The following is a 14,446-nucleotide window of genomic DNA, read 5'->3' on the forward strand; positions in this document are numbered from 1 at the left end:
AGTCATTTTGCATGGTAAAGTTCAAATAGTAGGACACTGAGAATGAGATAAGAAAACATCCTTGAGCTGGAGGAATTAAGAAGTGGATTTCTGGCCTCTTGTTCTTCCAATATTGATTGATTGCATCTATACCCTATCTTTTCTCTAAGGAGCTCAAGGTTCTCCCTCTCCTCACTTAATCCCCACAACAACCCTGTGAAGTAGGTTGGGCTTAGTGGGGATTTGAACACTGGTCTTCCAGCTCCTAGTCTGATGCACTAACCACTACACCACACTGGCTTTCATTCGTTATAGTTCATTATATTTTTGTCTCTTGAAAAAGATGCTTAATACATTTCACTGCATTCTAGTTTCCAATGGGGATCATCAAAACACACATTCTGTTCTTTTACTTGCTATTATTTATGCTGCATAGCATTTGAGGTCTTTTGACAATGGAAGTGTATATCTAAGGATAATAGTAATTGCATAAATAGAACAGAGCTGAAAGCAGGACATTTAAAAATGTTGGTGCATTTGGAAGGGTCCAAATGGCATAAAGATGTTTGCTGGGGAGAGGGAATATTCTCCCATTGCCAAGGCAACCAAGCTCATGTGCAACTTGGTTGCCTCAGCAATGAGAACATTAACTTCCCACACCAATTTAAACCTAGAGAAAACCTTCACTTTATTTACCCGCAATAAGATGGCCACCTATCTAAATCAGATTGGCTTAGTGGCTCTGTAATATCACTGTATTCCTTACACAATCCTTATTGTCTGGGATCACACAGGGAAGGCAAAATCCTATTGTCTCTGCTGTCAGTACTGCCACCCCAGCACTAGGACAGCAGAGCAGAGAAGAAACAAGAGTTTTGAGTCACTGTGCTATACTGTGCAGTCAGAACGATCTACTCATGATGATTCCTGTCCTGGTAATATCCTAGCTAGAGTACTGTAATGTGTTACACATGGGTACGTGGAGCTGCCCTTAAAAGAGAAACTGGAAGGTTCAGTTAGAGCAGAACTCAGCTGCTAGAATTCTGATGCGTACCTTATTTTGGAAGATCAACATTGGCTGCCTATCCACTTTTGAAATCAATTTACAATGCTGGTGTTTACCTTTAATGACCTAAACAGCTTAGGACACAGATACCCAAAGGGACCCCTGACCATTAGGTCCAGTCGTGACAGACTCTGGGGTTGCAGCGCTCATCTCGCTTTATTGGCCAAGGGAGCCGGCATACACCTTCCGGGTCATGTGGCCAGCAGGACTAAGCCGCTTCTGGTGAACCAGAGCAGCGCATGGAAACGCCGTTTACCTTCCCACCGGAGCGGTACCTATTTATCTACTTGCACTTTGCCATGCTTTCGAACTGCTAGGTTGGCAGGAGCACAGACCGAGCAATGGGAGTTCACTCCGTCGCGGGGATTTGAACTGCCGACCTTCTGATCGGCAAGTCCTAGGCTCTGTGGTTTAACCCACAGCGCCACCCGCGTCCCATTTCCCCATACTAGCCTGCTCAAAATGGCCTCTTTAGTAGGGGCATTATGTTGACACAAAGGAAAGGGCCTTTTCTCTGGTGGTACCCTGACTTTGGAATGCCGTCCTTAGATGATATTGGGATTGTACTCTATGCTGTTCTTCATTTTTCACTTTGTCTTGTGCTTTGTTATGGTTATTTGCTGGTTCTAAAATAATATTTATATATGTTTGCTGAATTAATCCTAGTCACACTTTTTGTACACCACATTGATGAACAGCAGTTAAGAAATTTTCATTTTAAAAAAGTATTGTGAACTGTATAGAAACTGGATTTTAGGAGGTTTTCAAAGGGTTGTGTGTGCCCCTTCAAAGCTCCATTTTCACTGTGCAACAATTTTGAGAGGGAGCACTTGGTGTGACCCTAATTAATGTATTGTGTCTCCCCATAAGACTTCTGTGAAAAAGACTAGCAGGGCAGGGCGTATCAAGGCAATACCTTAATACCTTTGATTTAAGAAAGGAATTCTAACAGTTTGGGATATTCAGGTGAGGCATCTCCAGAGAAACTAATTTTCTGACAAACTTCCCTAAGTGTTCTTTTCAAGTCTAGGAATAACATGTCTTTCTCCCCCAACTCTAACTAATTTATGATGTACTCCTGGTATCTGTCTAGTTGTGCCATACATGTGTGGATTTTCTTTATGGAATAAAGAGTTGGCAACAAATTGCTTTCCTTCCATACCCAGGAAAAGCCACCACTGCAGGAGGAGACATTTTATAATGTCACTTCTCTCAAATGTGAAGCCCTCTGGAAGGGGCAGAACCCAGAAACCTTGAAAATGCACATAGATAATTCAGTATAAGTCATCACTTTAGCAAAATTCTCATCTAGGGCCACCTAGGGCTCTCTTTCATTTTCTAACAAAGCTTCGAAATCAGGCTTATAACTTCTCTGACAACTCTTGCCAAAGAGATGTAAATTGAACACATAACCCATCTCCACTAAAATATTTCATCACATATCTCTTATATAGAAGGGAAGCACCCCAAAGTGACTAAGGAAGTCACTTCACTTCCTCAAGTGAAGCAGTGAAATGCCAACAGTAATATTTCAAAGAAGCTGAGAATTACATATGAAAGCTTGACACGACATGGGGAATCTGTGGCCCTCCAGACTCTCTAATGTTGGACTCTCTAATGGCCAATAGCCAGGGATTATGGAAACTGTACTCCAGCACCAACAGGAGGGTCACAGGCTCCCCACCTCTGGTGTAAACCCATATCTAGTACAAACGAAATAGTACAGGGTGGAGATGGCATAGGCAAACCATTTCAAAATGAACCAATATAATATAAATATAATGTGCTGGTCAGAAATCAGGTGTCAATTTAAACAGTACTCATACCGGGAAATGAGATGCGCCGCCTCAAGCCCACGCAGTCTAATCCTGTAGGTGTGCTCTGGGAATAAAGGTGCAACTTGAGAGGAAGGGCTTCAAAGGCCACAGGTGAAGTAATGAATGGTCTCATTTTAACCTAAAGAGAAAGGTAGTAATGGGTAATTAAGGACACACTTAGCTGGGACTCCGAAAAAGCATTTACCTGTTTTTTAAAAATACATACAGTGGTACCTCGGGTTAAGTACTTAATTCGTTCCAGAGGTCCGTTCTTAACCTGAAACTGTTCTTAACCTGAAGACCACTTTAGCTAATGGGGCCTCCTGCTGCCACCGCGCTGCTAGAGCACGATTTCTGTTCTCATCCTGAAGCAAAGTTCTTAACCTGAAGCACTATTTCTGGGTTAGCGGAGTCTGTAACCTGAAGCGTATGTAACCTGAAGCGTATGTAACCTGAGGTACCACTGTATTGTATTGTCAATGTTGTTTTCATACCCGGTATGGTTAGACAGAAAAAGGGAGAGGAAGAGCAAAGCAAAGATTCTAAAGCAAAGAAATGTTATTATAAAGAGCATAAGGAACTTTGTATGTATCAGCTGCACAATATGGGTGCTTCCAAGGTGAAGGATTGATAAACAGATCGTTCACTGATGTGGGCTTTCCAGTGGGTGGAGCTTGACCGAATGCATCTATGCTGTGATTAAACAAAGAAAAAAGAGCATCTCGATAATGACAGTGCCATGTAAACAATGCCAAGATTTTGCATGAACAAGTAGCACAAATTCCATAATAAATTCCTGCCTGGAAGCACCCTAAGACTCAGTATGATGGATCTGAAAGGAAAACAATGGCACCCTGCATTAACCCAAGGGGAATAAAGCTGTATCTGATAGCTTTCATCAATAGTTTTGATTATTTATGTTTTTAAGAACTGTAAACTCTTCAACCTACTCTCCCCATCACTAGTGAACAAATCATGATATAAGAAATGAAAGATAAGCCATTGTGTTGAGGAGTCTCAATGCACAAGTGACTGCCACATGCTGTTAGAAGTAAAGAAAGCAGCAGAACTGATTAGAGGAACAGCCTGAAGAGAGAAGACAACAGTAGAGAGATGCAGCCAGAGAGACGAAACAATATTATTTTTGGTTCCTTACTTTTAAATGATCCTCTGGGAGGTTACTTGATTCAATCTCTCTGTCTGACTGTGCCTCTTTAACAAGCTTCCTCTTCCGATTCCTTTCCATCCATGTGTCATCAAAGCTGAAACGCTTGTATAAGGGTCTGTGTCTCTTCCTCTGGGCATGTTCTTTGGCTTTCCCCTCCTGAATATGGAAGGGAAGTATCCAGGCCTTGCTCTCTATGTTTGAGAGTGAGGGTGGAGATAGTGGCATCTGAGTAGACCTCTTTCTGCAATGGAGACCCCATTTCTCACCTGGTCTCTTTTCTGGTGGGATTTGACTTTGTTGGATATTCTCCTGTTTTATAAGTAACAGGTGAAAACAAAACAAAAATGTTGTTTCTTTGTCTTTTGACTATGCTGGGCAGCTGACTATAAAGCAATCATGTTGAATCTGGAATGTCATGTTACATTTGTCCCTCTTCAAAGTAATAACATCTGTGGCTTATAAACACAACCTACTGGAGCTTCTAATGATACCCAGATGTTTTAAGTGTGGACATCTCAAGCTAAATGAAACTCAATTGTGCACTGGTCTGCATAAACACGTAGTGTCAATAATCATGTTCTGATGCACACTGAGGGAAGAATCACAGTCATGTTGTCAGCACCCTCAAGTAGCTGTCAGAGACCAAAGACCCTGGCAAGTCCCACTAGCACTGTTAGTCCCAGGGTATTGTCAGAAGGTGCATGAAGCCACCACCTGGTGCAGGGCTGGGGTTGGTCAGTGCCATATGAAAGTGCCAGATACACATCTGCAAATCAGAGGGAATGCATCACCCAAAAAAGAGGACAACGCATCTTGAAATAATTCCTATAATTTAAATAGGAATAAAAACAACAACACGTCTCATCGTAATGGGGGTGACTGCGACAAAATGTGACAAGATAACTGCTCAGTTTGCTGTCTGGGTGCTTCAAGGCCCCTGCTCTTTCATCTTAAGGTTTCTTCAAATAAAGAACTGCCCTATTTATAGTAGGACACATGACCACCCAGGCACAGTTCTAACTGTAAATCCAAGCATGAATATCTTGCAGTACAAACAATTGCCCCCAGAGGGCACAGTGAAATGAATACGCTTCCTTCCTCCAGGAACTTTCCGATTTTTGTTTCCATACACTTGACTGGTGCAATTCAATTTCTGCCAATCTTTTTTTTTTTAGAATCCTGCCTCCTCCAGGAATGCTGAAGCATCTCCTTCTGATCACACCATTCTCTGAGACAAAGACTGTGCTCACACGTGCAAGCCAGATGTATTTTTCTACTCCTTGTGATTTTTCCACATGAACCTATGTTAAGTTGGCACTACGCAAAAAAACACACTCTACTATGATCTCCCCAGATACTTCACCTGGAGCATTCATTACATATATATAGGTGTCAGATGAAAATGTTTCTCTTCAACCAGGCTTTTGGCTGATTCACAGTCTATGGCCTTTTAAATGTGTCTGTGGGAGGGGGGGATTACTGGTTTTTTTTTGTTTTTGTTTAATTACACATTTTGTGTTCTCATTTTGTATTTTTATGTTATGAACAAGCCTGTGATCTTCGGATGATGGATGGTATACTACTACTACTACTACTACTAATAATAATAATAATAATAATAGAAATATAAAAATTGCCATCATGATCCCAGCACAGTGAGTCTCTGCAGCAATCATTCATTGAAGCAAAAAAATAAATAAATTGGTTGTTTTAAATATAATTTGTGGGTTTGGTTATTTGTTTTATTTTAGTAAAGGTGGCTGGCCCATCACTTTCCTTTTAGTGTTTCTTTATCCTAAGGCTGAGCTATGGGACTGCACTGCACTACATCTGCTACTGCACTAACAATGTGGCACAAACATTGGCAGACCCATGAGACTGAAGCCGAGTAGACACCATACATTTCAAGTACATTTAAAGCATACACTTTAATCCTGGGAACTGTAGTCCATCCCTCACAAAGCTACAATTACCAGCAACCTTGACAGTTCCCAGGATTCTTTGGGAGGGGTACTTTAAATGTGTGATGCGCATGCAGTCTATATCTTTGAAGAAAATGAACCTTGAAGAAAGGACCATAGCTCGGATGACATGCTTTGCATGTCAAAAGGTCCCAGGTTCAATCCTTGGTATCTCAAGTTAAAAATGATCAGGTAACAGATAACTTGAAAGTTATCATCTGAGACATTGGAGTGCTGCTGTCAATCAAGTAAAGGGTTCTGGGCTACATGGACAGATCTGTCCATCAGGTCAGGGTATGTTGCCGGCAGGGAAACCTTTCACATCCCACTGAAAGACAATGGTGATGTCAGCCACCATAATTTCAAATCAAACAAGATATATTTAAAATGAAGTCTGTCCCCTTGTCTGTGGTTTACATGGGCACCTCTTCTGACATAATGTTTGGGGAATCTGATTTAAAACCAGTCTCATGATGACTACATACACGTGGACTCAATTGGTTAGCCACTTAACTTCTCTGGTTTAGACCAGTATGCAGAATGGCCTGGTTGTAGTTCTGGAAAAGTTATACATGCATGTAGTTCTGCATGTAGTTCTGGAAAAGTTATACAGATAATTAGTTCTGATGCCATATGTCCCTGCATATGCACTTGTAGATTCACTGTGACATTCTATATTCCATTTCACTGCTTAGCATATGGAAATGGGCTTTGTTTGGAATGGAAATGGTTTTTAGAAAGAAATAAAAATAAATAACAATGATGCCACACTCCAAACTCTCAAAACTAAACCACATCATCACCACCACAAAGCAACTCACCTCATCTCTGATGATATCACTCACTGAAGAAGTTGTGTCCAAGCTGATTTGTGACTGGCTGCTTATCCCACTGTCCTCTCTCAGATAATCATTATCCAACGAATGCATAGATTGCAAGAAACTAGGTCTAGGCTTCAATGTCTTTGGCCTCTCAGGTGCTTCCAAGTTGCCATCAATCACCGAGATGTTTCCAAGAGATATCATTGAAGTGGAACTTAATCTTCCAGGGTAATGGAAACCCTTGCGTTGAGAACCAGTTCGAGGACTCTGTGGCTTGGGACTCATGGGTCTACATGGCATATCTTTACGTTCATACATTGACAACTGGGGGCAAGAGGGAGTGAAGTGAGAAAATGATGACTGCAGGTCAATCGGACTAATTGGAGATTTCAGCCAGAATTCTTCAAAAGATGTATCTCCATCACTGCTCATCGTTTCCTCTTTCCCATTGCAATCTAGGCTATGCAGACATTTTATATTCAGTTCATGATTCCTCCTCTTGGTATCCATAGATAGAAAATCACCAGTCCCAGAGGAATCAGAATGTCCACCATCTACAGATGAGCCATTAGACACACTTGATTGCATAAACTCTTGTCCATTGCAATCTTCCTGATTTTCCTTGGATGGTCTTCTAGGAAAGCTGCCAGGGATCCTGCTAGAACAAGAACTCTGCTGTGTTGGAAGAGGACTATTTAAGGCAAACCGCTTTTGGCCATCTGTCTCCTTACTTTTCAGAAATGCTTTCCAAGTTGTTTGGTGCAACTTGGCTTTTTCCTTTTCATTTTTCACTGAAAACTTTGGACTCTGTTCAGCATTTTCCTTCTCCAGAGATTTCGATTCAAAAAAACTTGAGAAGGATCTGTGGGCCAAGGCCAGCCGACTCCTGAATCTTTTACTCTCCGTGTTTTTGTTTCTTTTAAAGTCATTCTCAGATGAGGATTTCTTGAGTTCAGGATACTCCACAGACTCGTTGTCATTATTCTCAACAGAACCTAAAACTTTCCCTTCAGAGTGCTTTCTTCTTGTCATTATGGGAGAAGAACTTGTGCCCATACCTTCCAAGAGTATCCGGCCAGAGCCAGAAGCCTTTCTCAGGCTCATTCTGTTCAAGAGTCCAGCAGGTTTCTCATAAAATAAGTCATCATCGTCCAAATATTCTGCAAGGCAACGTTCCTTGCTTTGGAAAGCAGAGCTGGGTGAACTGCTTTGAATATACTTCAAGTCATCTTCTATCTCATCCCCTTTATCTCCATCCAATGTTTCTGTCTTGGCCTTGACACTATCTTGATTTTCACTAGACATTAGTTTAGATTTCCTGAAGGATGCCATTTTTGAAAAGGCTAAAAATTTAGACTGCTTGGAAGATTTCTCTGTGGCCCCAGCCTTATTGTTTCTCTGAACTGCCTTGTAGAAACTGCTGTTACTCCCCAGGAAGTTAAATAGGTTCTCATTTAACTCCTCACTGTTTGTGCTTTCCATGCTGATATTATCTAGGCCTGTGGTGGTATTATCTTGGCTGTCCATTCTCACATTAGTGTCACAGATATCTGTGCTTGGATTCCATTGACTGTCTCTGCTAATGCACTTTGGCTCCTCAGCAGAAAAGCTCCTGTTCAGTCCTGTGCTTGGAGAACCTTCACAAAAGCCCGTTTTTCCACGTGCTGTATCACAATGTTTGGTGCCTTCCTTTTCAATAATTTGCTTACTATGGACATTATGTCCTAGGGTCTTATCACCAGCAATGACATTCTGGCACAGGTTACTATTGCTATTTATTTCCTGTGTTCCTGCAGTGATAACACAAGTGTCTCGCTGTCTATTTTTGGTCACAGATTCATCTGCCACTGTATACCCTCCTGGTTCAAACTGTAGGTTTACTGCTTGGACCGATTCTAAGACAGAGTCACCTTTCACTCGGGAGGGCTTGATTAGCAGTATCTCAGTATTAGTGGCAAGTGGTTCTAAGAACAAACCATTTTCATACCCCTCTTCTTTCCAGTTTTGTACAGTACTTTCCATATTTAAATTAGTCCTAGGAGAATTGTTCTCAAGACTAGCTCTTGTATTAATTTCAGGGGCAGGCACTGAAGATAAATCAAGACCCATTGCTTCTGCTTCCTCCTCACCTTCTTGGGTGGAGATGCTAACAAGGAACTCATCTTCACTGCCTGATATAGCATGTACAGGCAGAATTTCATTTCCACAACAGGGTTGTGCATTTGGAGTCTTCTGTGGTTTTGTGGTGTCCACCATGGTGATGAGAGAAGAGGCTGAGTTCTCATGTTCCAATGTCTCAGTGGTTAATTCATCCACATAGGTCTCACCATCCATCTTATTTGACAGTAGTCCTTTTTGGTCAAGAGATTTAATCAAGAGAGGTTTTAACTCTGAAAGATTCTCCAATTTTTCTTCCTGGCAAATGTGATGTGGTGTTGGTGTTAGTTCGAAAGCAGAGACATCTTCACCACCACCACCACAATAAAAATCCTTCTTTTCTATTCTTGTGAGGTGCACATTTGTTCTCTCCTGAATGGAAGGACATTGTAAGGCATCAGACGCCCTGCTCATGTTTCGAAGCACTGTTTCCTCTTGTTGCCCCATGACCTTTTTTCCACTTAATGTCAGAATCCCATCAAACATTCCCCAACCTAATCCAAATTCTGAATCGTTCCTTATCTCAGCTGCCCCTAGAAAGGCCTCAGTGTTTTGTGTTTCAAGGCATTTTCTCTCCATGTTCACCTCTGTGCTAACAGTGGAAGCGTGGATGTCGTAAGTATTGCCATACTTATCTGCCATGCTATAGCCACCCAGATAATTCTCTTGGGCTATAGCATCACGGCTGTCAGATTCAGAGCTAGGATTCTGAAGGAACGTGTTAATTTCTATCTCACCCTCAGTTCTGAACTGATCTTTTCTTAGTACTATTTTGGCATTTATATTTGCTGGTAGAGACTCCAAAGTTGAAGGAATTTCCAGTCTGGAATGATCCTCTGAGTGATATGGCAGCTGGGATAGGGTCAAAGAATCATTCTCTAGTGTATCTGCTCTTTTTGTTGAAAGGCCAAAGATATTTGATTTATCATGCAAATTCTTACTGGTATTCCAGTGGGATCTTGTTGCCAACTGGTTCTTATTTGAGACTAGATGAGTATTAAGAAGTGATTTTTCAATACCTGTCTCTTTTTCCATCTTGAAGGACTTCTGTGGGCAGCCACCAAACCTTTCTAAATTGCCCCTTACCTTTTCATAATCCGACATTCCTAGGGGTAATCTGGAGCACGACCAACTTAATTTATCAGCCATGCAAATACAATCATTAGCATGTTCCCTGACCTCTCGGGCACTTATGTTTCCTGGTGAACTGTGCCATGATTTCATTTCTACAATCCCTGGCTTCGTGGGTGGCACCAGAAATGTAGATTTTATACATGGTAAACCCGTGGCCTTCAGCTTTGTGTCACACAAGTGTGCATCTACAGGTTTCTGACTCTCAATACCATTCTTCCTATTGCACTTGGTGTTCAGTATATACTCCCGTTTACACCTAACTTTGTATGATTCACAGTTTCTCTTACAAGTTCTGTTTGTTTCTAAGTGAATATTAGGCAGACTGCATCTTGAAACAGCTTCTGAGTGGGCAGGAGGATGTTCAGTCTCAAGGGAAGTCAATGAGTTTTCAGAGTTTGCTCTGTGACAAGCAAACACTGATCGTTCTGTATTTTTATTGCCTTTGCCAACAGCACCTTCAGCTAGATTTTTTGAGCAGATATGCAGGTGTGGCTCTCTGTCAACAGATTTTGCCTCCACTACCAATGAGGCCTCTGTCTGTGACGCAAGGACCTCTTTACTAATGTTAAACCCTGTGCAGGTAATACTGTAAGGTAACACTTTCTCATTTCCATTGATCTCTTCTGTTTTTGAGACTGCTGCCTGTACTTCCAATTCACCTTTGCCAGCTGCTATGTGCAAAGGTGAAGGCAGTTCCCCTGCTTCCTTATGCATGCATCCCAGGTGTCTTGCACACTCAGCCTTGGAGGGAGCTTTTTCTACTTTTCCTTCAGCATACTTCTGCCATGGTTCCTCTAGTTCTGCAGAAAGGCAGAATGAACTCAGGCTGGTTTCTCTTGTTACATCACTGGCAAAAGACTCCGAGTCTGATGCACTTTCATAAGGCTCTGTCTTGATGTCTGACAGTGATTCACTCTGATGTGACTGGGTCTCAAAATAGTCTTCATCAGTTTCTTGGCCTGATCCACGAATCTCCAACTCTAACGTACTTGGGACCGAAGAACTGCGGTCTTCTTCAAACTCTCCTTCACTTGTGCAATTTTCTACTGGCTCTGGGGCCTGAAAAGAAAGAGAAATAATCTATCAAAGATGGAACCCCACAACAAAATGGTTATTATGGAAAGAACTACTAATCCACAGACTTTGATTTGTATTTGGATGATATGAAGAGGTAATCTTGTATGAAGTGGCTGGGTAACTTCAGGCCTGGGGTCCAAATTTGGCCCTCTATCTGACCATTGGAATTCTCCCCAGGCCATACACTCTCTTTGGACATTGAAAGATTAGTCTTTCATATTTCCAGAATAATACATAATCTTGCCCAGACTCTAAATGTTAAAGCAAGTTTCTACCTCTCATAGCTGCAGATGAAAATGTGGGGGGGGGGGTGTCTCTGCTGCTTAGGATAGGGCATAATGCAGCTCCTTTCTCCCACTGTAGCACTATTCAAATTGTATCGGATTTAAATGCACAATGGCACAGCTAAATTAAAATGCCTTCAAATTCTTACTTTAATATATAAAGTGCTTTCTGGGTTGTTGGCATCTGTCTGTCTCAAGAAACCAATGGAGTGCGCCTCTGGGGGTGAAGTCAAACCACTACATTAGCAGCTTTCCTGGTATGTAAAAGCATTTCTAAACCACTTAATATTTTTACACTCTCTAGGCAGTGTACACTATAAATATGCATTTTATCCCCAGTGCAAATTCTTTTGGTGATATCCAATCTTAACAATATTCAGTGTAGACCAAGTGAAATCAATAGTCTTCACTTAATTCCACTGATTTCAAAGGGTCTACTTTGTGTATGACTAATATTGGATATGCTTTTAAACTAGTGAACACAGATGATCTTGTATGTATTAAAAGAAATATATTTTAACTTGTCTGATGGTTCCTAAAATGTGGGAACTTAATTTTAATTATGGAATGAACATATGTTTTCCTATTACTACAAGCAGACAAGTTCATAAAAATGTGCATTACTTATTGCTAGCCATCATTTCATGCTACAGAAAAACATAGCCTCTTGGGACTTCTCCTAGGGGTGTGACATTTCTAGTACTCAAATGTTAGGAGTGATTCTCTCTGAGAGCACAAAAGCATTAACATTTGAATAAACACAATGTGGGTCAACATGCCATCAGTGCAAAAATGCAAAAGAGTTGAAGCGATTTTATGCTTCCTGCTTTCAATAAGAGACTGTGCCGGTCTAAGGAGAGAGAATTCTAAAGTGTAGCTGCCACAACACTAGAGGCCCAGTTCCTTCATTGTGTGGAATGGACCTCCCGATAAAATGATATCTGCAGGAGGACCTCACCTACAGAGAACAGCGAGTGATTGGCTATGTAAGTGATCCCAGGTTGCATAAGGCATTATACATTTAAAAAACCCAGCACTCTGAATTTAGTCTGGTAGCTGATTAACAGCCAGTGAAATTCTTTCAACAGTGGAGTTGCATGTTGGTGATACTCTGCCTTAGTGAGCAGTCGAGCCACAGCATTTTGCAACAGCTACAGCTTCCTAACCTCAGGAGCAGTCCTAAGTAGAGCACATTGCAATAATCCAGCCTGCACATGGTGGTGGGCAGGCTATCGTGGTCCATCACTACCATAGTTTTGTTTCCTTCCCATGGGCCTAGCCAAGGGGGGGAAGCTGCCCCCCTAAAGTAAAACAATAGAAATACTTAACTGACTGAACACACCAGTTCTACCCCCCCCCAAACAAAAGTCCTGACGTCCCTAACAAAGTCCTGCCCCCCCCCCCAACAAAAATCCTGGCTATGCCCATGTTCCTTCCCCACTACCCTCACCTCAGTGGAATATATGCCTAGAATGCAAGGGTTCTTTAAGGATAACATCTTGCACTGTAGCCTCTGCACCTCCTTGGCCCATAGGAGATGCAGAACCCACTTTCATTATTTATTAAATTTGTACACAGCCCTTCAGCCCTTCAGCCATAGGTCTCAGGGCAATTCATAGCATAAAAATACAAGATAAAAATACAAAATACACAATAAAAACACGAACAAGAACAAAACAAACCACATTCCACATAGTAAGCTGGTATCACTTGGTTTGGAGGGTTCTGTGAATTTCCTTATGCCACAGCAAACATTTCTTTTTTTATCTTTATAAGTGGTGTGGTGACAAATCACTTAATCTAGCTGATGAACTACTGAACATTCATCGCTCAGCACACAGTAAGAAATGTCTTTGTCATGTTTACACCAGTGTTACAGATGGGACCTATGCAACGAAGGAAGAGAGATGAATGTCTCCCAAAACTCTGGGGCAGCAAGTGAGCACATACTATGGAAAAACTGGTATACATGCCCCTTTGGAGGAAACACCCGTGAAAGTGTGGCAAACATATGTATCAGCCCCAAGTGGGCATCTGTTCCTTTAATAAGCACCAAGAAAGAAGAGTTTCATTGGGTGCAGCATTTTCCCTTCAGTGCTGAAGTGGAAAAAGAAGCCACGCTTTATTGAAACTTTGCTTCTGTGCAGCACTTACAGAGGCCCTCGCAGGATTTGGATGTGATAAGGATTAAGGATTTTACAATCTCCTTTTCCCGCTCTCTTGGCTTTTCCACTACTCCCACTCTGAAGATTTGTTTCAAGGAGGAAGAACTTGGCAGTTGCCTTGGAAACTGGGATGTTCCGTAACTCAGAAGTGATGGGGGGCATAAAGCAGTTCCTAAGCAGCCACCAAGAGTTTCTTTGCCTCCATCTGCTCTAGTCACTGTTGAAGAACGACCCTGTGGAAAGGGAAATGGTAGCCTCTGGCAACACCGAGGCCACAAATACCCAAACACCCAAGAGAAAGCACAGGCACACAACCCATGACAGCAGTGCCCTCTTCATATCAGTCAGTGAAAAAACACACTAACAGAATCACATGAGATGGGCAGCATTTGACTTTTTAGCAAGGCCACCCAGAGCAGGACGATATACAAGAAGAACCTGTCTGGTCACGCCTGCATTTGATGATCCTTCCACATGAATGATGTACCGAGAAAAGCAGTTTCTTCCTCAGCTACTGGCTTGTTTGCAGTCTTGACTTTCTCAATGCAAGCAAGGAGTAGGTGTAAGTGATTCAGTCATGCAGCCTCCACAAATTCCAGACTTCAGCATCATCTCGTAGGGCAGGAGGTTCCAAAGACTGTCACACAATCAACAGCCCAGTTTTTATTTGACAGGAATTAGTGGGTGGGGGGCAAAAACAACCAAACACTGCTGTACATCATATATCGATCAACTAGATTCATGCCACATATCCGGCACTCACACTTTCAAGGAAAGGAAAGAACAGATTTTTTTTTTTTAAATCAGCTCTTGCAGG

At 41.8% G+C, this 14,446-nt stretch overlaps 1 protein-coding gene across 1 annotated transcript in view; it reads right to left on the bottom strand.

Moving 5' to 3' along the window:
* Positions 1–14,446, bottom strand: part of ARHGEF4 (Rho guanine nucleotide exchange factor 4) — a 157,509-nt gene that overhangs the window by 95,869 nt on the left and 47,194 nt on the right. Inside the window, 3 exon segments of the mRNA XM_028730648.2 lie at positions 2,872–3,001; positions 4,019–4,339; positions 6,813–11,162. Coding sequence (XP_028586481.2) covers positions 2,872–3,001; positions 4,019–4,339; positions 6,813–11,162 — 4,801 coding nt within the window.

Source organism: Podarcis muralis, chromosome 6 (assembly GCF_964188315.1).
Source record: "Podarcis muralis chromosome 6, rPodMur119.hap1.1, whole genome shotgun sequence".
In the NCBI taxonomy this organism is placed as follows: Eukaryota; Metazoa; Chordata; class Lepidosauria; order Squamata; family Lacertidae; genus Podarcis; species Podarcis muralis.